Here is a 25108-nt window from a genome sequence, read left to right as displayed (position 1 = left end):
GGATGATGAGGAAATGGAAAATGTGAATACGTTTAAGTACTTAGGTAGTGTGATGAGCAAGGATGGAAGTTCGGAGGATGAAGTGCTTGAAAGGGTACAGCAAGGAAGAAAGGTTGTCTAACTGTTACAGATATTTTATGAACAGAGGACACCAGTAATCTGTGTATGGATTATTATTTTTTTTTACTCATTTGTTTTTCCTTCCTTCGTTCTGTTATGAAAAAAAAAAGAATGCGCTCGTAATTTACATTGCTTTCACAGTTTTTTTTTTTTTTTTTTTTTTTTTTTTTTTTTTTTTTTTTTTTTTAAATATGGATTCCAAACTACTTGAAATTCATAGAATAGTGTTTGTAGTTATAATATCAGGCAGTGGTAACCATATTATGGGGTATCGGGAAGTGTAAAGTGGAGACTTCATTACCCAACTTCAGAAGTCTCCACAAGTCCTATGGTTGTCAACGAAGTCTCAACAAACATCCCAGGGGAAAGCTGAAGGTATGTCTATCTATCTATCTATCTATAGCCCGACGCCCTAATCCCGCAAAGGGTGGCCGCAGACAAAACGCCTCCAAGTCACTCTGTCACCCACCATTTGACTACCTTCCCCCCAACTCACCTCCCCCCTCCCTCATATACCTCTCAACTCCATCCCTCCACCTCATCCTCGGTCTACCTCTCCCTCTCCCTCCCTCCATCTCACCTGCATACACCTTCTTAGTCAGTCTTTCATTCTCCATTCTCTTCACATGAAGGTATGTGCCGTATGCATATATAATTTTAATATTCTAGGACTAATAACTGATTATTGGCAAATATTTTTAAAAAGTCAGTTGGAGCGCGAATATCCTCGCAGGACGCGCAAAGAGCACAAAAACATCCCTGCGGTGTAGGGGTTAACAAATCATGGACGTTTCTTTTCACTGATACAGCATTCGAGAGTTAATGATATTGGATTGTCTTGTGATTGTCTGTTAGTTGCCTAAGTGACACGGTACGGACAACATGCAGTGCTTAATGAATGCTGAAATGGCTGACATCCACCTAGCTTATTGTGCTGCTTATGGCAACACACGACATGCAGCAAGGATATACCACGAGCGCATTCTGAATAGATATGTACCTAACCCTCAAATGTTTTCTTCATTGCACTGGAGGTTGCATGAAACGGGAGCGTTCAATGTGACTAGACCTGACACTTGTCGCCCCCGGGCGTGTAAGAGATCCAGAAATGGAGGAACAGGTGCTAGACCATTTCCAGGACAACCCACACACAAGCATGCATGCTGGTGCAAATGCTGTTGGTATAACAAGTCATGTCCAGATGTAGAAGGTGTTACATGAGTACTGGCTTCATCCGTTACACTTCCAGAGAGTCCATGGATTGACACTTTAGATTATCGTTTTTGTGTGGAATTTGACCAGTGGTTTTTGCAGAGGGAGATGGAGCAGCCTCATTTTTCAGCATATGTTTTGTTCTGTGATGAAGCCACATTCACTCATGATGGAATAATTAATATGCACAATTCCCATGTTTTGTGTGACACAAATCCACACGCCACCCAAGAGCATGGGCATCAAGTACAGTGGAGTGTCAGCATTTGGGCGGGTATCGTTCATGACCACATGATTGGGCTATACATTCTGCCTTCACGACTCACTGAACACGTTTACAGGATATTTCTTGAGGAAACGTTTGCCAGAATTACCGGAAGATGTCCCCTTGGCTATTCACAGGAGAATGTGGTTCCAGCATGATGGAGCTCCAGCACATCTCATGAATAATGTCCGGGATTTGTTAAATGCATGATTTCCCAACCGATGGATTGGCTGTGGTGGACCTGTCTCCTGGCTGCCAAGATCTCCAGATATGGCACCCCTAGATTTCTTCTTTTGGGGGCACATGAAAAGCATCGTATATGAAACACCTTTTGAATCCGAGGAAGTTCTCATTGCAAGAATTGGTGATACCTCTGCAACTATTGCTGAAATGTCCGAAATATGCGAGCTCATGCAGCAGTCCATGGAACGGTGCTGTCAGGCGTGCATTGAGGCAGGTGGCCGAAACTTTGAAGATTTGCTGTAACATTAATGTCATTAGTAAGCAACATGTTAATTGTCAATTCAGATTTTATGGCTTTACTTATCTTTAATAAACTAATTCTGTCTTTGATGTTTCATGTCCTGGATTTGTCAAATGCACAATTTCCGAACTGTGCCCCAAGGGAGGCAGTTGAAACTTTGAACATTTGCTGTAACATGATTGTTATTAGTAAGCAACATGTTAATTGCTCATTTGACTTGTACAGCTCTACTTCTCTCCAATAATGTGATTATTTCTTTGATGTTTCATTTCCTGTAACTTCTTAATAAAGCGTTTTCAAACGTGCCTGCGTGGAAGAAAAATGTTTATTTTCATGCACCCAACCTACCATTAACATTTGTCCAACAAATTTAAGAATACCCTGTATAGTTTCAGTGTGGGTTATTGTGGACTTTATACATAGAAAAGAGTTAGAAAAACATAACATTTATATGTAACAATGTATAGGCAGCTGGCACCACTCAGTTCAGGTGTCCATCTGCCATTTGTGGGCTAGTAGATAAAATGAGCAGGTACTGAGAGTAACACCTGAGGAAGATAACTTTGGTAACTTGGATGATGCATTGGCCTTGCATCCCAGGATTATGGGTGAGTAACTCATCACACATTCATAGGCCTACGTTCTGGAGATGAGCACTGTAACTAAGTGGCTTCTGGCATCTTCCCCTACTTTGCCTTTACCTTTAGACCTTTTTACTCACTTTCCCCGTGACCCACAGAATTGTTTAGGCGCTTGGTGACGGGGTTATAGCAGCACCATCTGTCATGTTAGTCAAGGCTGAAGGTGTGAGATTGGCCTAGTTTCATCAGGTGAAAACAAATTGACTAAAACTGTATTCCTCCCCCCTCCATGTAGGACCCATGGTGGTGTGCAGGTGCATGGTGATGGGGTAACAGTGACAGCGCCAACTATCATGTGGGTCAAGGCACTGGATATGTTGATGGACAAGCTGAGAGTGGTAGGAGCTGACTTCACCACCATCACCGCCATTTCCGGCACTGCACAGGTCAGTTATCATACCAAGAGTATTATTCTTATAACTCAAGCAAAAGAAATAATTTTCCAGTACAGTCATAAGTCTGTATATGAAGGTTTGGTGTGCAATAAATTGATAGAACACTGAAGTAAAGGTTATACCCAGTTTTTGGTTAATGATAACAGAATCTGCTTGCACAATTTTTGATATGGTTGAAAACGATGATCCCGTTTGGACATATGGCACCTGCGCCTAGTGGTGACAGCGATTGCCTAAATGTACCATGCATCACCTGTCCCAAGTGGTGAGTGGATTCCTAGTCCTGCCTGTAGTCATTTTGAGGATGTGTAGATTATTTGCCTATATAGACACTGCATGCACATTCTCTACACAGTAATGCAAGGGTGTGTGAGTGTGATCATTGGTGCTGGATGGGTGTGACAGTCAATAAAACTGTTTCAATTAAATGAACTGTATGGAGAATATCCATGTATGCCCAGTATCTACACAGTTATGCGAGGGTATGTGTATGTGTGGTCATTGTGTGTGGTCATTGGTGCTGTAGTCTGTCTATTGGTCAGTGAAACTATTGGTTAAATGAGTGAGGGAGCCAGTCAGACAGAAGCAGGCCATTTGGGCATCACTGAGCATGTCATACATAAAACACACACCCATTCTTATACAGTATAACATATTTCATTAAAGTCCTAACATAAGTGATGATGTTACACAGATATGTATTTAGTTGTCAGTGGAGCAGTGGAGTGGGTGGCTCTGAGCACATGAGGATGCTAGAAAGGGCAGCCTGGCACATATTTACAGTATCTACATTCACGAGCAAAAGTTAACCATCAGTTTTCCCTCAGCATTGAGCACTGTCTTCCATATTTCTTATTCCTACGCAGATAACCTAGTATCCTACATCGCAATGGTATCTTGTGCAATTCATATAGCTGTGACAAAAATAATTTATGTGACATTAGCCATAGACCCACGTAGTCGTTAAATTAGACATTATACTCATCAGGCTTAGCATCATTTGGCTGCCTACATGTTGCCATAAGTTGATGTTTTTCCTGGTAACAAAACTTTTTTGCTTTTGTCACAATCATATAAGACACTTCACCATTACATTGGTGACAGTACCGTAGAATTTATGCAAATTCATGTGTTCAATAGAGCATACTGTACTTCGTTAACAAATATTGAAAATGTAAGTGTCTGAAACTTAACTCTGCCACAGTATGAGCTTCTTTATGAAAAGGACTTTATTAGAAATGTGTTGTTTGGTTGACTTCAAAGTGGAGGGTTAAATATGACCCATTTCAGAGAGTGTACTGAGATGGTATGGTCATGTGGAGAGAATGGATAACAATAGAGTGGCACAAAAGGTGTATCTGAGTGAATTTGAAGGAGGGAGGAGGCGAGGTAGGTCTAACTATAACTATTTTAAGATTTAGAAATGAAATTCAAGGTTGGACATTATGTAGGAGGTCATCTGATAAACATAAAGGGGTTAAGACTTGGTGACTTATACCCAGGAACTCCTGTCTAGGGTTTGTTTAGGGTGTGATGACTACAATAATGAGATATGGAGAGCAAACAGGCTATTCTTGAAATTCTGCATTCCCCAGGGTTCAAGGAACATATCCCCCATGAATGTTGGTGATGTTAAGATCTTATTAGCGAAAGATTGTATGACAGTCAATTGTAGAGTGAGGTTAAACTGCATAGTATTGTCCCGCTAACAGCAACATGGCAGCGTGTACTGGCGTGTAGGGGCCAGCAAGACACTCAGTGAACTGCAAGGCGATCGCTTCCTGCACGATCAGCTGGCTATGGCATTCTCAGTCACAGACTCACCTGTTTGGATGGATGCATCAACCACCACACAGTGTCGCAAGCTGGAGGAAGCTTTAAGTGGCCCGCAGGTAGGTATTTGGTCTTAACTGTTGATCTGTAGGGTGGCTGTCAGGGATTTCATATCTCGAAGCAGTGGGCCGCATTGAAGTGGGTGTGAAGATTTTGCAACACCTCATCCTTACTGATATATTCAATATTGGTCCAGTTTGCAGCAATTATGGAGTCACAATTACTGATGACCTTATGGTGAATTATGAGGAGACTATTTTTAGCCATAAGATCAGTAGTAGTTTTACCTCCCCAGCTCTCTTTTTAGTCTCTAACCAGCATGATCGCAAAATTGTGTGAGAGAATCCTGAAAGACAGATGGATGAAATATCTGGAAGAGATGAATATTTTGGCTGAACGTCAGTTTGGATTCAGAAGTGGAAGGTCATGTGTTTCTAACTTGTTGAGCTTTTACTCAAGAGCGATTGACGTGGTACAGGAGAGAGATGGTTGGGTGGATTGTGTGTACTTAGACTTAGAGAAGGCCTTCGACAAGGTACCTCATAAGAGACTAATGTGGAAACCAGAATATATAGGAGGACTGAAGGGGAAACTTCTGGAATGGATGAGAGACTTTTTGAGAGACAGACAAATGAGGACAGTAATAAAGGATAGGATGTCTGGATGGAGGGAAGTAACAAGTGGAGTTCCTCAAGGCTCGGTGTTGGCGCCAGTAATGTTCCTGATTTACTTAAATGATATGGTAGATGGAGTGAACAGTTATGCAAGTCTGTTTGCTGATGATGTAAAGATCTTGAGGAAGGTAGAGGTTGAGGAGGATTGTAAAATACTGCAGGAGGATTTGGATAGGATACACAATTGGAGCCGGACGTGGGAAATGAAATTTAATGTAAAGAAATGTAAAATATTGGAAATGGGTAAAAGTACCAGGAGGCCATCACTGAATTATTTGTTGGGTAATGAATTAATCACAAAAAGGAGAGAAGAGAGAGATTTGTGAGTGCTGGTCCAAGATAGTTTGTCACCAGAAAAGCACATTAACAAGATAGTTGGAGAGACTTATAAATCTTGACTAACATAAGAGTAGCATTTCATTATATGGATGAGGAGATGATGAAAAAATTGATAGTGGCCATGATCCGCCCCAGGTTAGAATATGCAGCGGTAGTGTGGTCCCCACACAAAAAGAAAGATATAAACAAGATTGAGAGAATACAAAGAACAGCAACCAAGATGGTCCCCAGTCTGACAGACCTGTCATACAGAGAGAGGCTGGAAAAACTGGATTTGCCTTCCTTAGAGGAAAGGTGAAAGAGGGGAGACATGATTGCAGTGTTCAGGACCATGGTGGGAGTAGATAAAATTGACAAAGAAGATCTGTTTGCATGGGATAAGAGAGCAACAAGAGGACACTGAATGAAATTGAAAAAGTCAAGCTGCTTGAAGGATATCAAGAAATATAGCTTTCCTTACAGAAGTATAGACTTATGGAATAGCCTGGACAAAGAGATCGTCCAGTTTAAAAACTTAAAAGAGTTTAAAGCTAAATTTGACATTGAGAAACAGCGACGGAAACCCACGAGCATAGTACATTCCGTGTATATCACAATTAGGTATATTAGGTAAATACTTAAATATTTGGAATGACTTAGACAAAGAGGTGGTGCATGAGAAAAACATTCATGTGTGTAAAGGTAGACTTGATAAATGTGGATATGGAGACAGGACAACACGAGCATTGCTCAATTCCTGTATACTACAAATAGGTAAATACAAATAGATAAATACACACACAGGTCCCTGACAGAGACGGAGCTGTTTGTGGATCGTGGGGAAATAATTGCCCAATCAGCTTGGTAAACTAGCCACACATCATCACTTTTAGGCAGGAAACAATCAGCTACAAGTAAATAGAAACAAAGTCCAAGCTGAGGCTCTCCAGTTGTTACAAATCTTATTACACACCTTAGATTCCTTTCTTCCCAACAGCTTTCAGCAATTGTTGGGAAGTATTTAGCTGACTATGGCACTTGATTTAGCTTTCAGTCCATACAAAACATCAGTCATACCATGGTCAGTCCCAGTATGGGGATTCTGTGAGGAAGGATGGTATCATCTTAATGTATGTATGTGTGTGTAATGGCCACACATCTTGTAACTCTGCAGTGGCATGGTGGGTTTGAGGCCCATACAATCAAGATGCTTTACCAACCTGATGTTATATCTAACCTGACCAAATCTGACCAAACCCAATCACTGTCTAACCAAACCAAACCAAATCCAATTGAGTCTAACCAAACCCAGCCGAACCCAACCCTTTAGCCCTCTGTGCCCCATGCAGAAGCTGGCAGAGGTGACGGGGTCAAGGGCATATGAGAGATTCACGGGACCACAGATTGCCAAGGTCTACCAGAGTCGTCCTGAAGCATACAACAATACAGAGGTTTGTCTGCTTTTTCTGTCTGTCTGTGTATGTCTGTTTGTCTTTTTTATCTGTGTGAGGCTTACAACAGTGCTGAGGTTAGGTAGCATGGTTCTGTATAGCCATCTGTCTGTTTTTGTTTATTAGTGAATTTATAACTGAGAAGGGTATGTGGTGAACTGAATGAACGGAAGGCAATGATTGATTATGTGCGTGTAGATGAAAGGATGAGAAGGTGTGTAATGGATGCAAGAATATACAGAGGATGGGGGAATGGACTTTCTGACCTCCAGTTGGTGGTGGTCAGAATCAAGGTCCAAAGGAAATGGAGAAATAGAAGAAGGGAAGGACAGGAGGAAGTAGTTCATGCAAGGAGAGTGGAAGGGTTGCAAGAGGATGGAAAAAAGCCAGAATATAAGAGAGAAATGGAGGAGCAATTGGTAAATATGGATTGGAGCAGATGGGGAATGTGGAAGGTGTGTGCAAGATACTGTATTCACAGAAGAAATCTGTGCAGCATATGAGGTGGTGTGAGGGTTGAAGAGAAGACGAAAGGGGGTGCAGGGAACAGCATGGTGGAATGAAGAGGTGAGAGAGGCTGTGGCACAAAGAAGAAAGCATATAGTGAGTGGATGAGAAACAGGGGCGTGGAAGAAGTTGAGAGACGGAAGAGAGTTATATGTAGAGAGGAAGAGAGAGATGAAAAGATTAGTAAGAAGAGAGTGGATGAGGAATTTGAAAGGAATTTGAGGGCAAAGTGGAAGAAATGTAAGAAAATGTTCTGGAAAGAAGTAAAGAGAGTTAGACAGGGTGCCAAAGAAGTTAGTTGGGGAGTGAAAGATAAAAATGGTAGATTACAAGTAGAGAAGGAGAGAGCAGATGGAAAGAACACTTTAAAGAATTGTTGAACATAGAGAATGAAAGTAATGCGAGTGTAAGTGGCTGGGGAATGGCTGGGAGACAGAGGGGTGTGAGAAAAGAGGAAGAAATCAGTAGGATGGAAGTTGTGGAAGCAGTGAAGAAAGTCAAAATGGGGAAAGTCCCAGGAATTGTTGAGGTGTGTGGTGAAATGCTGAAGCATGGGGGAGAGATAGTAGTAGAATGGATGTGGAAGATGTGCAGATTGGCCTGGGAGGAAGGTGGAGTCCCGGATGATTGGAAGTTAGGTATAATTATTCCCCTGTACAAAGGAAACGGGGAAAAAGAAGTTTGTGGTAATCATAGGGGCACTTGTCTTCTTAGTGTAATAGGAAAAGTATATGGTAGGATTCTTATTGACAGAGTTAGGGAGATAACAGAGAAATTAGCTGGAGAAGAACAGGGAGGTTTTGGGAAGGGAAGAGGTTGTATTGATCAGATATTGATTCTTAGATCTGTAGTGGAAGAGTTTCTAGAGAAGGGAAAGAAGTTTTATGCAGCTTTCATGGATCTGGAGAAAACATATGATAGGGTGGATAGACAAGTTGTGGAAAGTATTAAGAATATATGGAGTAGATGGGAAGTTGTTGAATGCTATGAAGAGTATGCATGAGGGTGCTAAGGCTGCAGTGCATGTGGATAGCAAACTGAGTGAATTCTTCTATTTGAAGGTTGGATTGAAACAGGGATGTGTCATGTCTCCATGGTTGTCCAGTCTGTATATTGATGGGGTTATAAAAGAGATACAAGGTAGGGCAGTGGATGTTGGACTGGCCCTAGTGAAAGAGGGCAATGTTTGGAAACTCCCTGTACTGTTGTTTGCAGATGATACTGTGTTGTTAAGTGAGGACAAAGGGGAGCTGCAAGGCTTGATGGATGAGTTTGGGAGAGCGTGTATGAAACGAAATTTAAAGGTGAATGTAGGGAAGAGTAAAATTATGGTCTGCGAGAGAAGTGACGTCAGTGAATGTACAATGAGGTTGGATGGTGAGGAAATGGAAAATGTGAGTGTATTTAAGTACATGGGTAGTATGATGAGTAAGGATGGAAGTTTAGAGGGTGAAGTGCTTGAAAGGGTACAACAAGGAAGAATGGTTTCTGGTTCCTTGAAGGCAGTGACAAGAAACAGGCAAGTGAGCATGGAAGTGAAAAAGTTACTACATGACAGTATTGTGATACCAACTCTAATGTATGGAAGTGAAGCTTGGATGTTGTTGGAGGGACACAAGTCAAGAGTGAGAGCAGTGGAAGTGAGTTATTTGAGAGGAGCCTTTGGAGTCACATGGAGAGACAGACTGACCAATGAGGAAGTGAGGAAACATTTGTTGTGGATGTGGATGTGAGGAAGGATTAGGAGAAACACATTGAGGTGGTTTGGCCGTGTGGAGAGGATGGAGAGTGAGAGACTGACGAGGAGGGTGAGGTGGAGTGGGGGGAGTGGGAGGGGGAGGCCAAGGATGAGATGGAGGGACAGAGTGGGGAGATATATGAGAGAGGGGGGTGTGAATTGGGAGCAGGTCAGTGAAATGGCATTGGACAGGGCGACATGGAGGCAATTTGTTTGTGGCCACTCCTTCCGGGATTAAGGCGTCTAACAGTAGATTGATAGATAGATAGATAGATAACTGTCTGTTTATTTGCCATTACTTATATATCTGTGTATGGTATATATTATATATTTGTCTCTTGTCTACCCCTTTGTCTGCTTATATCTTTGTGTAACTGTTTGTTTATGTGTCCTTTTGTCTTTCTGTCTGTCTCCCTATAGTATACTGATATATCCATATATATCTTTACAGCTCTGTTTCTGTTAGAAGATGTAGCTTGCATAAGTAATATACAAGATTATATTAACACTGGAAATATAGTAAATCTTAGTTATTACTTGCCATTTTGACACCCTTTTTAGCCCTGAAGTTTACAGTAAGTTACAGAAAATCGCTTAATAAAGTACCACTGCTGTTTTGCCAGTTCATCCCCATTTACATAACCAGTTGTATGGAAAAAGTTGTGATATTTATGGACACCACACTGACTTAAAATGAGGGGTACCTATAGAGAAATAACTGGTAGAAAAGAAGAGTTGGAATCCCCTTCACCCCTTCATTTAGGTGATTTATTAATTTACTCATTGTTTTAAATAATTTACTCTTTATTTTAAACAACTGTGGTTGGTAGGGCACTCACCATCCACTCGCTCGATGTAGTGCTGCTCTCTTGTGTCTGCCCTTTCCTCTCCTCCGTCCTTCTTTCTTTTCATCCTCTTTTGTCCTTCTTTTCTTCAGTCTTTCCTTGTCTTTCTGCCTACGGGTGACTTTACACTTCCTCTTCTGTCTTTCTTTCCTTCATTCTTTCCTCCTTCTTCTGCCTGTAGGTGATTCTACACTGAGTGACAAGTCAAATGGTTTCCTATACACCAGGAAACCATTTACTACGCTGGGTGGTAACCATATAACCAAATTTTGGTGCTTGGTGGTTTAGTGAATAATTACGGCGCTCCAATCTGATTGAGCCAGTGAAGGTTTATATCCAAGGGATGGTTGGGGTTTATTGTTCAAGTAATGCCACTCTGGGATGAGTGAGGCCGGTCACCCTCATCTTAAATGTTAGGACCAAGTTGCCTAGCCCCGGGCTCCTACGCTCCTCATGGGGCGGTGTAGGATTGGATGATGGATGGATTTGAACAACTGTATTTTGCTTTTGGGAGTCCTTTTTGTGAAGTGGTTAGTGAAGGCTATGTCTGACCTCTTTCAGTTCAAAAGGTTTCCCCTGAGCAGAGTAATCACTTGGAAGCACCAAAGATAAACTAAGAAGGATATTGCTGGATTTAGGGGTTAAGCACATCTCTGTTTCTATTTCATCCATGCCTCTAATGAGTGTTTTTCCCCACAGAGGATCTCGCTAGTGAGTAGTTTTGCTTGCTCACTTTTCCTGGGTCAGTACGCCCCCATAGATTTGGCTGATGGCTCCGGGATGAATCTCCTTGACATCACCACCAAGACATGGTCACAACCTTGCCTTGATGTGAGTTCTATCATACACACTGCTTATAGTGCCTACACACTGTTTACATGCTTGACTAGTGACTCCAGCATGAAACCACCAAAACATGGTCAGAACCCTACCTCAGTGTGAGTTGTTCCTTCTTGCACACTTTCTTGCTGTACATTCACACAGCCATGCTCTTCGCTTCCTTCCACTATCCTGCCCTGCCCTGTTCTGTCCTGCCATGCCCTGCACTGTCTAATACTGTCATGTCCTATCCTGCCCTGCCTTGTCTTGCCTTACCCTATGCTGTCCTGTCCTCCCCTGCTCTGCTCTGCTCTGCTCTGCTCTGCCCTGCCCTCACATTGTCCAGCTCATGTAATGATGGTGGGTGATGATGATGATGATAATGGCATTGACCGAATCTGGTGATGATGATGATGATGACCTCTAACCCTCCCCGCCCCTCTCCAGGCTTGTGGTGAGCGTCTAGGAGGGAAGCTTGGGAGCCCAGTTCCATCATGGAATGTTGTTGGGTTAGTGTCTTCGTACATGGTGGACCGGTACACCTTCTCGCCAGACACTGCCATTGTTGCCTTCACTGGTGACAATCCTGCCTCACTCGCTGGTAAGGTACATTCACATGTCACCACTTGGACAGTAATACCCAGATTCTTGCTGAATCATGATAGAGTTGTCTCACCCACTGTTAAAGGAGAGGAGAGACAGGGAGGGAGAGAGGAAGAAAGGAGGAAAAGGGAAGGGAGGTAGGTAGAGAGGAAAGGGAGGCATAGTGATGTGACAGTGGAGGAGGGAGAGAGAAGAGATAGTGAGTGAGAGGTAGGGAGGCAGTGATGGAGAGAGAGAGAGATAAGGAGACAGTGAGGGAAAGAGGAATGGGAGGCAAGGGGAAATGTGATTCTGCAGTAATGGAGGAGGGAGAGAGTGAAAGAGGCAAAAGGGAGGAAGGGAGTCAGAGGGGTGAGGGAGAGAAGGAGGAAGGGGAGAAAGGGAGAGAAGAAGTGAGGCAGGATGGAAGTGTAAATTCAGGGGAGGCTTAGGAAAAGTATAGAGGCAGAGGAAAGACAGAGGAATGATTGTGTGGTTCAATTTGCTAGGCATGCTGCTGATAGGTCTCGCTCATTCATACTTTCTCTTTTCTTGTTTTCTGGTTCCTGTCTCACCGTATCCTTAGATGGCAAAAAATGATGGTGATGATGCTAATGGCGCCCATTTTCCTACTTTCTCTTTCCTTGTTTATAGATCCTACCTTACCGCATACTAAAGTGGAAAAAGATGATGATGGTGATGATACCCACAGTTTTTATATCCTTTCTCACCCCATCTGTTTGTGGTAAAATATATCTGGATGCTGCTGCTGCTGGTGATGATGATAATAGTTCTATGTCTTTTGTACTTACTATTTCCTTTGCTCTCTACTCTGGGCACAACAACCCTACTCCCGAGGTGGTCCGAAGCTGACTGATCTAACCAAGCTGGGTATGGGAGTGAGAGCGGGCATGTTCGCCGGAAGTGGCCGTGGCCTAACTTCAATGGTCAACGGAGGCAGGGCGAATGCTGTACACACGCGATAAAATCACTCAGTGGAGCACTAATGCCATGCATAAGAACAGTCACTTTTGAAGCAGCGATGAATGTTCTGAAAAAACTATCCCGATCCAAGTGCAGGGACAGTTAAACTGAGTGATACGCAGTGGGTTTTCCACTAAAGTTCATGATTTCCCACTAAAGTACAATGTCACGAATTTGTATAAATACACAGTCATGCAAATTCGTGACAGTTTGGTTTGGAAAACTTCATTCGGTGCCGGGACTTTTAGAAATCGAGTCTACTCGGGCCATGTGCCATGACCCTATACTTTTCAGATGATCAGAGCTGCTGAATTGAGCGTTTTTACTGTGCGTTTCCCGCGCTGTTGCCTTGGTGGTTGTTAGACTAGAACAGCACATAAACGTGACTTGGATTACTTGAAATGATTGCAACATGCGCGCAAAGCATGAGAAGGCGAGCACACAGCATGAAAGCTCTCCTCAGGAGCAAGTGTGAGAGGGCCCGAAGAGCCCACAAGCACTTGTCACACGTATAGATCCCATAACCACAGGATATAGAGGTTAGGATTTTATACCCGGCATTTAGGACGACCTCCAGTTTTGGGCATCTTTTAATGAGGTTCTAGAGTTGCCCTATACACTGGCAAATATGGTAATGATCTACTGATGGTTGGAAAAATACAGAAATGAAAAGATTTTCACTTTGGGTAAAACAGATAAGAAGCAGATAAGAAGGTGTAGAGTGGTAAACACAAAAGCTTTCAAAAATGATTTAGTGTTAGCTGCAATTTGTCCTGTCTCCCTACTTTATCTTCTCATCTATTTCATCACTTCGTTACTGGGTAACTCTGCCAGCATCAGTACTTGGTCATATACCCCCTTACTTCCATCCCTACTGAACCCGTGTTATATCATAGGCCCCCCTATCCCAACTGAATCCATGTTATATTAACCATTCTGTACGATACATCGCTATCCAGTGGGTTTTCATGTATCGCAACCTCATCATAGAGCGAGTCATGACTGTATATACAGTACATAGGGAGATAGATAAATAAGGACTTTGATGTAGCTGAATAAAATCATCCACTTGTGTTCCTTCAGGTATGTGTGTTGAGAAGGGAGAGGTAGCAGTGAGTTTGGGCACATCTGATACACTGTTCCTTTGGCTGGACACACCTCGGCCTCGTCTCGAAGGTCATGTTCTCATCAGTCCCATAGAGGAGGGGGCCTATATGGGACTGCTGTGGTGAGTGTGGTGTTTGTGTAGTGTTTTATCTTGTACTCTGGACCCTACATCATCCCATTCTTTGGTGGGAAAAGAGGTTGGGATGCTGTTGCTGCTTCTGATAATTATGTTGCGTTTGTGAGGTGTCTTTATGATGTTTATATCTATCTATCTGTTGCCAGACACCTCAATCCCATAAGGAGTGTCCACAAACAAATCTCCTCCATGTTGCCCTGTCCAATGCCACTTCACTGCCTTGCTCCCAGCTCACATCCCCTTTTCTCCTATATCTCACCACTCCATTCCTCCGTCTCATTCTCAGCCTCCTCCTCCCTCTCCTCCCCTCTACCTCACTCACATACACTCTCCTCATTAGTCTCTCTCCCTCCATGATGTTTATATGTATGTATATATATCTTTTTGTAGTTGGATGCACCATGAGGGTCACATTTTCATCAGTCCTGTGAAGGAGGATGCCAATATGAGAGTGCTGTCTGAATGAGGGCATCTGAGCATATAACATTATTTTTTTGCTTTGAAGTATTAAGGAAATTATAAAGAATATACATATTAAAGTTTTACTCTATGTATAAATGCTGACATGTCATCCCTAGCTACAAGAATAGGTCACTGAGTGCATATAATTTGGCGTAACGCTGTGTGACTCATTGTGGCTCTGTATAAATTTATGTAACTTTGTGTAATTCTCATACAGACTCTGCCTCCGCAGCTACAAAAATGGATCGCTGACTCGGGAACGTGTGAGGGATGAATGTGCAGATAGTTCCTGGGATGTGTTCAATCAGCTTTTGGACATGACTCCACGTGGCAACTTCGGAAATATTGGTCAGTAATGGACGAGGCAGCCTGGATTAGGTTAGGTTAGGTTAGACTAAATTAGATCAGGTCTATTTGGTTTAGGAACTTTGGGTATATTGGGTTTGGCTTGGTTAGATTACTGTAGGTCTTTGTTACATTACAGTATGTTAGGTGTTAATGATGGTGGTGATGCCTACTACCATGTTCCAGGAATGTATTATCACCTGCCTGAGATCACACCAGGGGTGGAGGGTGTGTATCGATTCAACAAAACGGATGAAGCTGTGAGTCGCTTTGCCAGTAAGGAGGTGGAGGTTCGGGCACTGGTGGAGGGACAGTTTCTGGCCAAGCGGGCACACGCAGAGAGGCTCGGCTTTATCACAGGTATAGTCATGAGGACTGTTGTATGTGTGCTTTAAGTTAGCAGAGATTATTGTCCTTTTTCTGCTTCTTTCCTATCTATCTATTGCCAGATGCTTTAATCCCTTATATGGGATGGCCACAAACAAATCACCTCCACGTCACCCTCTCCCCCGCCATTTCGCTGCCCTGCTCCCAAATCACACACTCCTTTCTCATATACCTCTCCACTCCATCCCTCTATCTCATCCTTGGGCTTCACCTGCTTCTCTCCCCCTCCACCTCATTCACATACACTCTCCTCATCAGTCTCTCACTCTCCATCCTCTCCACATGGCCAAACCATCTCAGTGTGTTTCTCCTAATGCTTCCTATCACATCCACATCCACACCACAATGTGCCTTCACATCCTCATTTGTCAGTCTGTCTCCCCATGTGACTCCACAGGCTTCTCTCAAATAACTCATTTCCACTGCTCTCACTCTTGACTTGTGTCCCTCCAACAACATCCGAGCTTCACATCCATACGTCAGAGGTGGTATCACAATACTGTCATGTAATAACTTTTTCGCTTCCATGCTCACTTCCCTGTTTCTTATCACTTCTTTCAAGGAACCAGCAACCAATCTTCCTTGTTGTACCCTTTCAAGCACTTCACCCTTCAAACTTCCATCCTTACTCATCACACTACCCAAGTACTTCAATGTACTCACATTTTCCATTTCCTCATCATCCAACCTCATTGTACATTCACTGACTTCACTTCTCTCGAAGACCATACCTTTACTCTTCCCTAAATTCGCCTTTAAATTCTGTTTCTTACACACTCTCCCAAACTCATCCACCAAGCCTTGCAGCTCCCCTTCGTCTTCAGTTAACAACATAGTATCATCTGCAAACAACAGTACAGGGAGTTTCCAAACACGGCCTTCTCTCATTAGGACCACTCCAACATCCACTGCCCTACCTTGTATCTCTTTTACAACCCCATCCATATACAGATTAAACAACCATGGGGACATGACACATCCCTGTTTCAATCCAACCTTCAAATAGAAAAACTCACTTAGTTTACTATCCACACGCACTGCAGCCAATGATCAGGTGGATGTGCAGTGTGTCCCTGAGTGTGAAGCCTTAAGGTTAGGTTTACGATGGAAAAGTTGAGGGGTAGGATGGGACTGGAGTGTATTGGTGTTGTGATGAGGAGGGGTAGATTGAAATGATTTGGGTGTGTGAGAGGATGGGGGATGATAATTGGGTGCAGAAAGTGAGACATTTTCTTTTGTGTTAGGGGTAGAGTTGCGAGAGGTAGACCGAAAAAGACCTAGGACGAGGTTATTGAGTATGACTTCAGGGATACGGGACTGAATAGGGAAGTTGCCAGGGATGAAGCAGCATGGAGAGCCACCATTAGGTGACCAAGGCCAATGCATGCAGGCATGTTCGAGCCTTCAAAAATGAATGAAAATGAATGTATCCCTTGCATGTAATTTGGTCTTACTGACCTGTCATGAGTAATAGTTCTTTCTACCTCTACTGTATATGATTTGATTCAGGTTAGGGGTAATCTCTTGTATTTTGGGGGTAAAAGCAGGGTGTATGTGACCTCACCAGTTAGAAAAGCCTGTCCCAAACTGAGTATACTGTAATTGCCCAGTGGTAGCTTGAATAAAATATCAGAGTCATCCTGTGATTGATGAAGGACAATTGTTTGCTGCTGGGGAGGGATAATGGGATTAATATAAACAGATGGTTCCACGTCCTCATTGTATCCTACCCTCCGATAAGTTTATCTTAAGCTAGCATAATTTCCAGGTCAGGGAGGCCGTGTGTTGGCTACAGGGGGTGCATCCAACAACACTTCCATCCTACAAGTCCTGGCAGATGTCTTCAATTCTCCTGTCTACACTATGGTGGGTCTAGCTGTCATATTCTGTATGGCGTAGGGGGCTTTACATCACCTCCGCTTTAATAATTTTGTGTGTGAGCAAGGGGGGCATGGATGAGTGTGAGTGTGTGTGTGTGTGCTTGTGTGTGTGTGTGTGCATATGTGTGTGTGTGTGTATTTACCTAATTGTATTTACCTAATTGTGATATACAGGAAATGAGCTACGCTCATGGGGTCCTGTCTCTGTTTCTCAAAAAGTCAAATTTGTTTTTAGACTGGATGATCTCTTTGTCCAGGCTATTCCACAGGTCAATACATCTATAAGGAAAACTATATTTCTTGATATCCTTCAAGCAGCTTGGTTTCTTCAGTTTCATTCTGTGTCCTCCTGTTACTCTCTTATCCCATAGAAACAAATCTTCTTTTTCAATTTTATCTACTCCCACCATGGTCCTGAACACTGCAATCATGTCCTTCTCTTTCTCCTTCTTCTAAGGAAGGCAAATCCAGCTTTTCCATCCTCTCTCTATATGACAGGTCTGCCAGACTGGGGACCAGTTTGGTTGCTGTTCTTTATATTCTCTCAATTTTGTTCATATCTTTCTTTTTGTGTGGGGACCACACTACTGCTGCATATTCTAACCTAGATGATTTACTGTCCTCAGGCTTGCTTTGAAACTTTTTCTTGTGTTTTGTCATATTCAGTATGGAAGCGAGGCGTGGACCTTACAAGAGGGAAACAAGTCAAGAGTGAGAGCAGTGGAAATGAGTTACTTGAGAGGACCATGTGGAGTGACGTGGAGGGACAGGTTGACAAATGAAGAAGTGAAGGAACGCTGTGGGGTGGATGTGGATGTGGTTGAGAAGATTAGGAGAAATACACTGAAGTGGTTTGGACATGTGAAGAGAATGGAGAATGAAAGACTGACTAAGAGGGTGTATGTAGGTGAGGTGGAGGGAGGGAGAGGGAGAGGTAGACCGAGGATGAGGTGGAGGGATGGAGTTGAGAGGTATATGAGGGAGGGGGGAGGTGAGTTGGGGGGAAGGTAGTCAAATGGTGGGTGACAGAGTGACTTGGAGGCGTTTTGTCTGCGGCCACCCTTTGTGGGATTAGGGCGTCGGGCTATAGATAGATAGATAGATAGTTTTAATAAAGGGGGATAGACATACCACAGGCCCCACTCACTGCACAGCCCCAGGTCCAGGCAATGGATCTGGGACCCCTAGCCCACCAGCTTACCAGTGGCTGTGGTAGTGGCCTCGGGGCACCCTGCCAGGACAGCTGCAGGGACACCCTCCAAGCGCACCTTGGCACTGCAACTATCCCGCCATTATACACCCACTGATATCGCAGCCTCCTGGGACGCTACTCCCAGGTTCGGGCCCCTCTCTATTGAGCGGAAGCGGCAGCCTGGGAACCGCAATGCCCTGTACCCTCTAGCACAGGCCTGAGCCCCATATCGCCCTGGACCCAAGATCTATGCCAGCGGAACCCCCGTCATGCATCCCCCCAGAAGTTTGCCACTAGGTAGCGAGAGCAAAGTTTTCTGGCCGCATGGCCTTGCTGGCACCAACCCCTGTAAAGTAGTGGGATACGTTGTGTGAAATGTAAAGTGCATGTTGTGTAGTGCATAGGATAGTTAGAGGAAATGTTTGGGGGAGTATGCTGGTCTACTGTCCATGTTACTGTCACACTGAAAAGGTCAGCAAAGGGGGATGGTTAGATAGCTAGTGAAACAGGAGCTCCAGCTCTCCCTATCACCGGCATTCCCATTCCCCTCGGGAGTACCACCCTGCTCGGCCCATGCTACGGCCTGAGTTCTTCTCTTTCTCTTTCTGATCTTATTGTCATATGTTTTTCTTTAACTCCTGAAATTATTACACATTTTTTCTTATCTCCTACATCCCTAACTAAAGATTCTCTACTTCTCAGCACCCTAATCACTTCCCTCTCCATCTTTTCCTTGCTTTGTTGTTCTATAATCTCTTTCAGATTTACATTTCCCTCTTCCTGAATTTTCGTCCACCCCTTATGTTGCTTCTTGATTTCTTTGATGTGCTCGTCATGTATTCTTGATTTGTATTCATATTCATCTAATTTGCTTTTCATCCTGTCTCTTTCTTCTTCCAACCTCTTTGTCTCCCTCTTGAGCTGTTTTATTTCATATGATGCTGATTCGTTACTCACTTTATATTCTGTGACTTCTCTTTCTTGCTCTACACTGCGTGTGCAAACTTTTTCCAGTTTACTTCGTAGAACTATGATCTCTCTCTCCTGCTCTTGGGTTCGTTCCTGTAACTCTCTAATTACTACCCATACCTTTTTTATTTCCTGGACATTTCTCTCTGCTGTTTTCTCTACTCCAGCTACTCTTGTTTGGTTCAACATAGTACAGTACTTCCATTTCCCACATAGTCTGTGGAGAAGCCCTCGAATTCCTTTTCATATGTAAACAAAGCTTCGTCGCCCTCCGCCATTGTGCAACATATGGAGTCCTTCAGTTTCCACTATATCTTGTATTCTTTGACTGAAACCTGCGTTTTTTTTTTGCTATTGACCGATGGGACCGCCACTCACACACTCATTTACATAATCACAATAGGCTGGTCTCCTTTTTCGCCGCTGATTTAGCGATTATTTCTGCACGATTCAGGAAGAGCTCCGTCTCTGTCGGCGACCTGTGTGTGTGTGTGTGTGTGTGTAAACCAGGAAATCATTTACTGTGCTGGATGGTAACTATGTAACCATATGATGTCTGGTGGTTTAGTGGGTTAAGGTGCTCCAACTGGATTGAAGCTGTAAGGATGTACATCTTGGGGATGGTTTGGGTTTTTGCACATTTAACCCCTTAATGCCTAATTGTATCAGGTGATGCGACGAGAGTTTTATGCCAAATTGCCTAATTGCACCAATTGAGCGGGGCCTGTAAAAAACTGTGGAGTGCTTCCTCTGCCCCAATTATGACGTTCTTGGCTTCAGGCCAATGAGAACTCCCCCCTGAGGTGGCGTGAAGGGGGATTGGACCAACCTGGGCAGTTAGGGGTCACCCCCCCCTCTGGGCTGCCTCCATGCCACCCACCCCTCCACGCACCTGCATCTCTCCTCCCACCACCACCTGTGTCCCTTCCCACCCACTCTCACCCTTCCTTTCACCCTGCTAGCCTTGTGTCCCCTCGAACCCCATCCCATCTCTCCCTTGTCCCTCACTATCCTCCCACCCCCGACAGACCCCCGAGAGGTATCAGGCCGCCAAGATGTTATAGAACATACTGAAGTGCTTTCTTTTCATGCGAAAAGTTGGTTATTTTTCCAACTCCCGTACCTATAGGCCTACTCCCCACAGCCTAGTAATCTCCCCACACGTACTTGTACCTGTTTTCATGATTGGTGCGACAAAACACTTTGAAATGACCTGTTTCAGTAAGAAAAATAGGTAGTTATCAAAATTTTCATGTTTTAGATTGTTTTTGAGGGGTAACTATCATAAACTTTTTTAAAACTTTGACGTGCGATTGTGTGGTAACCATTAGGCCTATTGGGGTGTGGATTGCATTGTCAGGTGTGTAAATTCTTCCTCTTTAGCCAGAACACAATCAGTTTGCCCTTGGTGGAAGTTGCCAACCACCCCTCCCAAATTGCGGCTGGGGGGGGGACCCGCCTGAAATAATTGCAGTCTTAAGGGGTTAATGCCACTCAGGGATGAGTGAAACTGGTCATCCATGTCTTAAGAGTCAGAACTGAAAAGCCTATCCTTGGGCTTCTGGACTTCTGACAGGGGGAATATTTTACTCTTGTTGGTGATAATAATAATGATACATTTTCAGGACATAGCTAACTCAGCATGCCTGGGCAGCGCGTACAGAGCCAAACATGGAGTTGTGGGTGGGCGCTACGAGGATGTCATAAAAAAACATGGCTTCAAACTGGCCTGTAAACCTAATTCAGATGCAGACAAGGTGAGCGTCCACTTATACTGTATATTTTGTATGTATTTTCATCTCTTTACATGGCCTGTATATTCTTTTCACATTAACTTTGCCTCTGTTTCTTTCTCTTTAACTTGGCCTCTGTATTCTTTTCTTTTTAACGCTCTGCGTGCCAGTGACTTTTTAAAACGGTCTGACAATTCCACGGCCAGCGCCAGTTCCGTTTTAAAACGGTTTAAAATTAAAAAATTCACTGTGATCGCATTTTTCAAGATTCATAGCTAAAAATTGGCAGGCATGTATAGTAATTGTTCCTCTACCATCCCTCATGCTGTCAAGGCCATACACTCACTCGCTCCCCCCCTCACACTCGCTCTGCCTCCCTTGCCTGTGTGCCTCGCCCAGTGCTGTACACAGGACTCTTGCAAACTGCCGATGGTTGCGAGCCATTTGGCTCCTAAGGTTTCAGATTCACGAGCCAAATAACTTTTTAGTAGCCAAACTGACTACAAGCTGATATATTTTATGAGCAATAAATATATTTATTTACACATTGTGATGATTAGAATCATATAATGAAGTTTTAAACATTCACAGTGGTGACAAGGAAAGACTTAATAATCAGTCACAACATGCTTTATTGTTCATTTAAGTGAGATTTACTTGTTCTGTAGTTTACTGGGTTTTGAAGTGGATGTATTTTCTCCTTGCCAAAAGGCGACTTGCATGTAAAATAACTGGCAACTCCTCGGTGTTGGCGGGAGGTGGTGAAACACTCGGCATGTCAGTGCTTGCCCAGAAGTGAGAGTGGGAGTATATGTTCCCGTCGCTCTGAGCTTGCACCTCCCTCTTTTTTCGTGTGCATTAATGTTTGCCCTGTTATTTTCCTCGAGTCGACTTGTCATGCCTGGAAAGTACCGCTCAAGGGATGAGAGGGTCCGTATCATTGTGTGGAGGCAGGATAATGTCCCTATCAACACGATTTGCGAACGTACTGGACGCGTAAAGTTGACCGTCATGAAGATTCTTGCTGCAGTGTGTGGCCTACCACCTCATGTCGTACCAGAGCACAAACATGGCGGTGGAAAGAAGAGGGCAACTTCCAGAGGTACAGGAATGCTTCTGAAGAGGGAAGTAATCAAGAATCCTTGACTGACAGCATTAGAATTGAAGAGAATGCATCCCCTGCTGCTACAAGACATCTCATTTCGAACTATCCAACACCGCTTGCAGAAGGAGCTGGGTTTGCCAAACCACACCGCAGCCAAGAAACCGCTTCTCATTTATTGCATGAAGATGCAGCGCATTCAGTTTGTCAAGAAGTATGCACACTGGACATCGGATGAGTGGAGAAAAGTTATGTTTTCCGATGAAAGCACATTTCAAGTGTTCCAGGTGCGTTCTGCCATGGTTCGTTGCTCTGCCTCCTGTAGTTGAAATGACCCTGCGCACACAGTGCCAACTGTTAAGCACCCACAGTCAGTAATGGTATGGGGGTGTTTCTCAGGTGAAATGGGATGGGGAGGCCTCTACTTTCTTCCTAAGAACGTGATGATGAATGTTGGCCGGTACATTCAGGTTCTGAAAGATCATTTGTTAAACTTTTTTGCTATTCATGGGTGTGACTTTTTCATGCACGATTCAGCTCCATGTCACAAGTCAAGAAAGATGACAAAATGGCTTCAGGATAATCGGATTGAGGTCCTTGACTGGCCTGGCAACCATCTGGATCTAAATCCAGTAGAAAACTGCTGGACAAAGATGAAGAAAATCATGGCAGAGAAGAAGACATCCAATCTGGACAACCTCATAACTGAACTGACAAATGTTTGGTGCAAATAAATGTCCTTAGATTATTTTAGAGATCTAAATGATTTCATGCCAAAATGCATCCAACTGGTCCTGAAAAACAAGGGAAACATGATTTCTTATTAATGAATGGCATTTCATGAACAAACATTGTGATATACAGTACTATGATTTCTGTGTCAAATCGCGGTATCTGTGTGTATATATATATATATATATATATATATATATATATATATATATATATATATATATATATATATATTGGGTGAGAGGTGCGAATGTTGAGGGTAGGGTTGGCTAAACTTGGTATAAGGAATCCTTAATCTTTTCACTTCAGTGACATACTTTTCATTTTTAGGAGGTTGTACAGTGTGACTTAGGGGATGTGGGGCTAAACAGAGAGGATGCTAGAGATCAAGCAACATGTAGAGCTGCCATTAGGTGACCAAGGCTGTTGCTCGCAAGTATGTTGGAGCCTTTATGACTGAAATGAACAAGCAAAATGAAGCTGCCAGATGATTTTATGTATCAATTTTATTCAGCTCAGGTAGTGAAGGTGTGTATTAAGGCTACATCTAACCCTTCCAGTTCTTAATGTCTCCCCTAAACTGAATATAATTATCTGGAGATAGGAAGAATGCAATGAAATATGCATCATAGCACTGAAGTGGTTTAAGAGGGAGCATAATATCATTTGAATTGATTTACTGATTGATTAAGTGATCATATCTACAGATCTACACCGCGATGGTTGAACGCTTCCAGGCCTTGGAGATGTCCATTCTGGCTCAGCAGATGTAGTGCTGGTGATAGCAGAGGGGTCAAGGTGGAGGCTGACCAGACATCTCTCAGTCAGTCAGAACCAACTCTTACTGCTGAAATTTCATTGGTGCTGAAATTTTACCCTTTAAAGAAGGCAGCTGGTTCACATTAACCACTTTGTTCTTATGATGTATTTCTTTCTCTGTTCATGCTGGAGGGGGATGCGTCTCATGCTGGCACCGTATAGCTGTACAGCTGTACTGTCTGGCTGCACAAATGTTCCATCATCTTCCTCCCTATCCTCCCAAAAGGGGGGATGGTGAACTGCAGAAGGGCTGCTTAAACCAACAATTTATTGGGTTCATGTTCAGATGAGCCTGGGTCAATAACAGTAATGGCCGCTTCACTGTTAGGTGGCTGTTTTAATTAACATAAAATTGTATGTAGGCAACAGGAACAAAATAAAAATATAACATTGCTTGAATAAAGCTGCCTGTTAGAAGTAAAGAGTAAACTAAATATCATCACACTGAAAGGGTTAAGGCAACTTTAGCCTCTGGGCTGTATACTAAGTTGCTTGGAGATTTCTTTGCACTTTTTCTAAGCGATTGTTTTAAGCATTTTTTTTTTTTTTTTTAACTTCTTGATATTCCTTTATGTGACAATAATTCCCCACATAACTCTATAGAAGTGTTCCTAAAAATTATCATATTAAGTGAAAAATCATGTTGAGGGACAATTGTTTCCAGCAAGAAGAGTTGTAGTCTATCATGATAAAAACTCATAATCATGGCTGCAAATGGTTATCAAAATGGGTTGTATATTTTATGATAGGTGGTATGAAGCATATAAATGTGGATATTTATGCTCATGAGGTGGTCAGGATTCTGAAGGCTTGACTGGGAATGTAGACCATTCAGTTGGGCAAATTTTGGTTTGTCTTTGTTTTTTTTTTGTTCCCCCCCCCCCAATAAATAAATTGGATGTTGAGGATGAGGATGCTCTTATATTATGATTGAGTTTGTAAGTGTGAGTGTATGTTCAGGAAACAGTGATAATTAGTCTTCCAAATAATATACTAACAAAAGTTCAGTCTCTGTTGAACAGGACAGCATGGCTTATCTTTGGTTGCCCTCCTGAGAATGTCGACTACCCTGTTCCTGATTTATCTGCCTTGGTTACCAGTAAAGGCTAGAATTGAATTTAAACTGTCTTATTACATTCAAGGTTCTTAAGTTTGGTGAACTGAAGTATCTTGCTGAATTGTTAAAACTCCCATCGGCATGCCCAGGTGTTATGTTACGTAGTGAATATGATTCCTTGCGTCTTGATGAGCCTGGAGCCATTCACCAGTCATCTTTCTCTGATTGTTCTTTAGTGTATAGAGCCCCTGGATTATGTAATAGATTGCCGTTGTCCGGGAGACAACTCTCTTCTGTTTAGTCCTTTGAGAGACAGCTG

General features: G+C 43.1%; 1 protein-coding gene across 1 annotated transcript in view; it reads left to right on the top strand.

Moving 5' to 3' along the window:
* The window catches only part of LOC145407271 (xylulose kinase-like), a 28691-nt gene extending 4650 nt beyond the window's left edge, over positions 1–24041 (top strand). Inside the window, exons 3-13 of the mRNA XM_080278307.1 lie at positions 2958–3108; positions 4830–5009; positions 7292–7393; positions 11183–11314; positions 11750–11903; positions 13952–14096; positions 14806–14921; positions 15105–15278; positions 17074–17171; positions 20972–21103; positions 23621–24041. Coding sequence (XP_080134433.1) covers positions 2958–3108; positions 4830–5009; positions 7292–7393; positions 11183–11314; positions 11750–11903; positions 13952–14096; positions 14806–14921; positions 15105–15278; positions 17074–17171; positions 20972–21103; positions 23621–23686 — 1450 coding nt within the window. The 3' untranslated portion in view covers positions 23687–24041. The remainder of the gene's footprint in view (positions 1–2957; positions 3109–4829; positions 5010–7291; positions 7394–11182; positions 11315–11749; positions 11904–13951; positions 14097–14805; positions 14922–15104; positions 15279–17073; positions 17172–20971; positions 21104–23620) is intronic.
* Positions 24042–25108: the final 1067 nt, after the last annotated feature.

This window comes from Coenobita brevimanus, chromosome 72 (assembly GCF_032717465.1).
Source record: "Coenobita brevimanus isolate Jiangsu-jjx chromosome 72, ASM3271746v2, whole genome shotgun sequence".
NCBI lineage: Eukaryota > Metazoa > Arthropoda > Malacostraca > Decapoda > Coenobitidae > Coenobita > Coenobita brevimanus.
The sequence above is the reverse complement of the archived record's forward strand: the minus strand, read 5'-3'. Positions and strand labels throughout refer to the sequence as shown.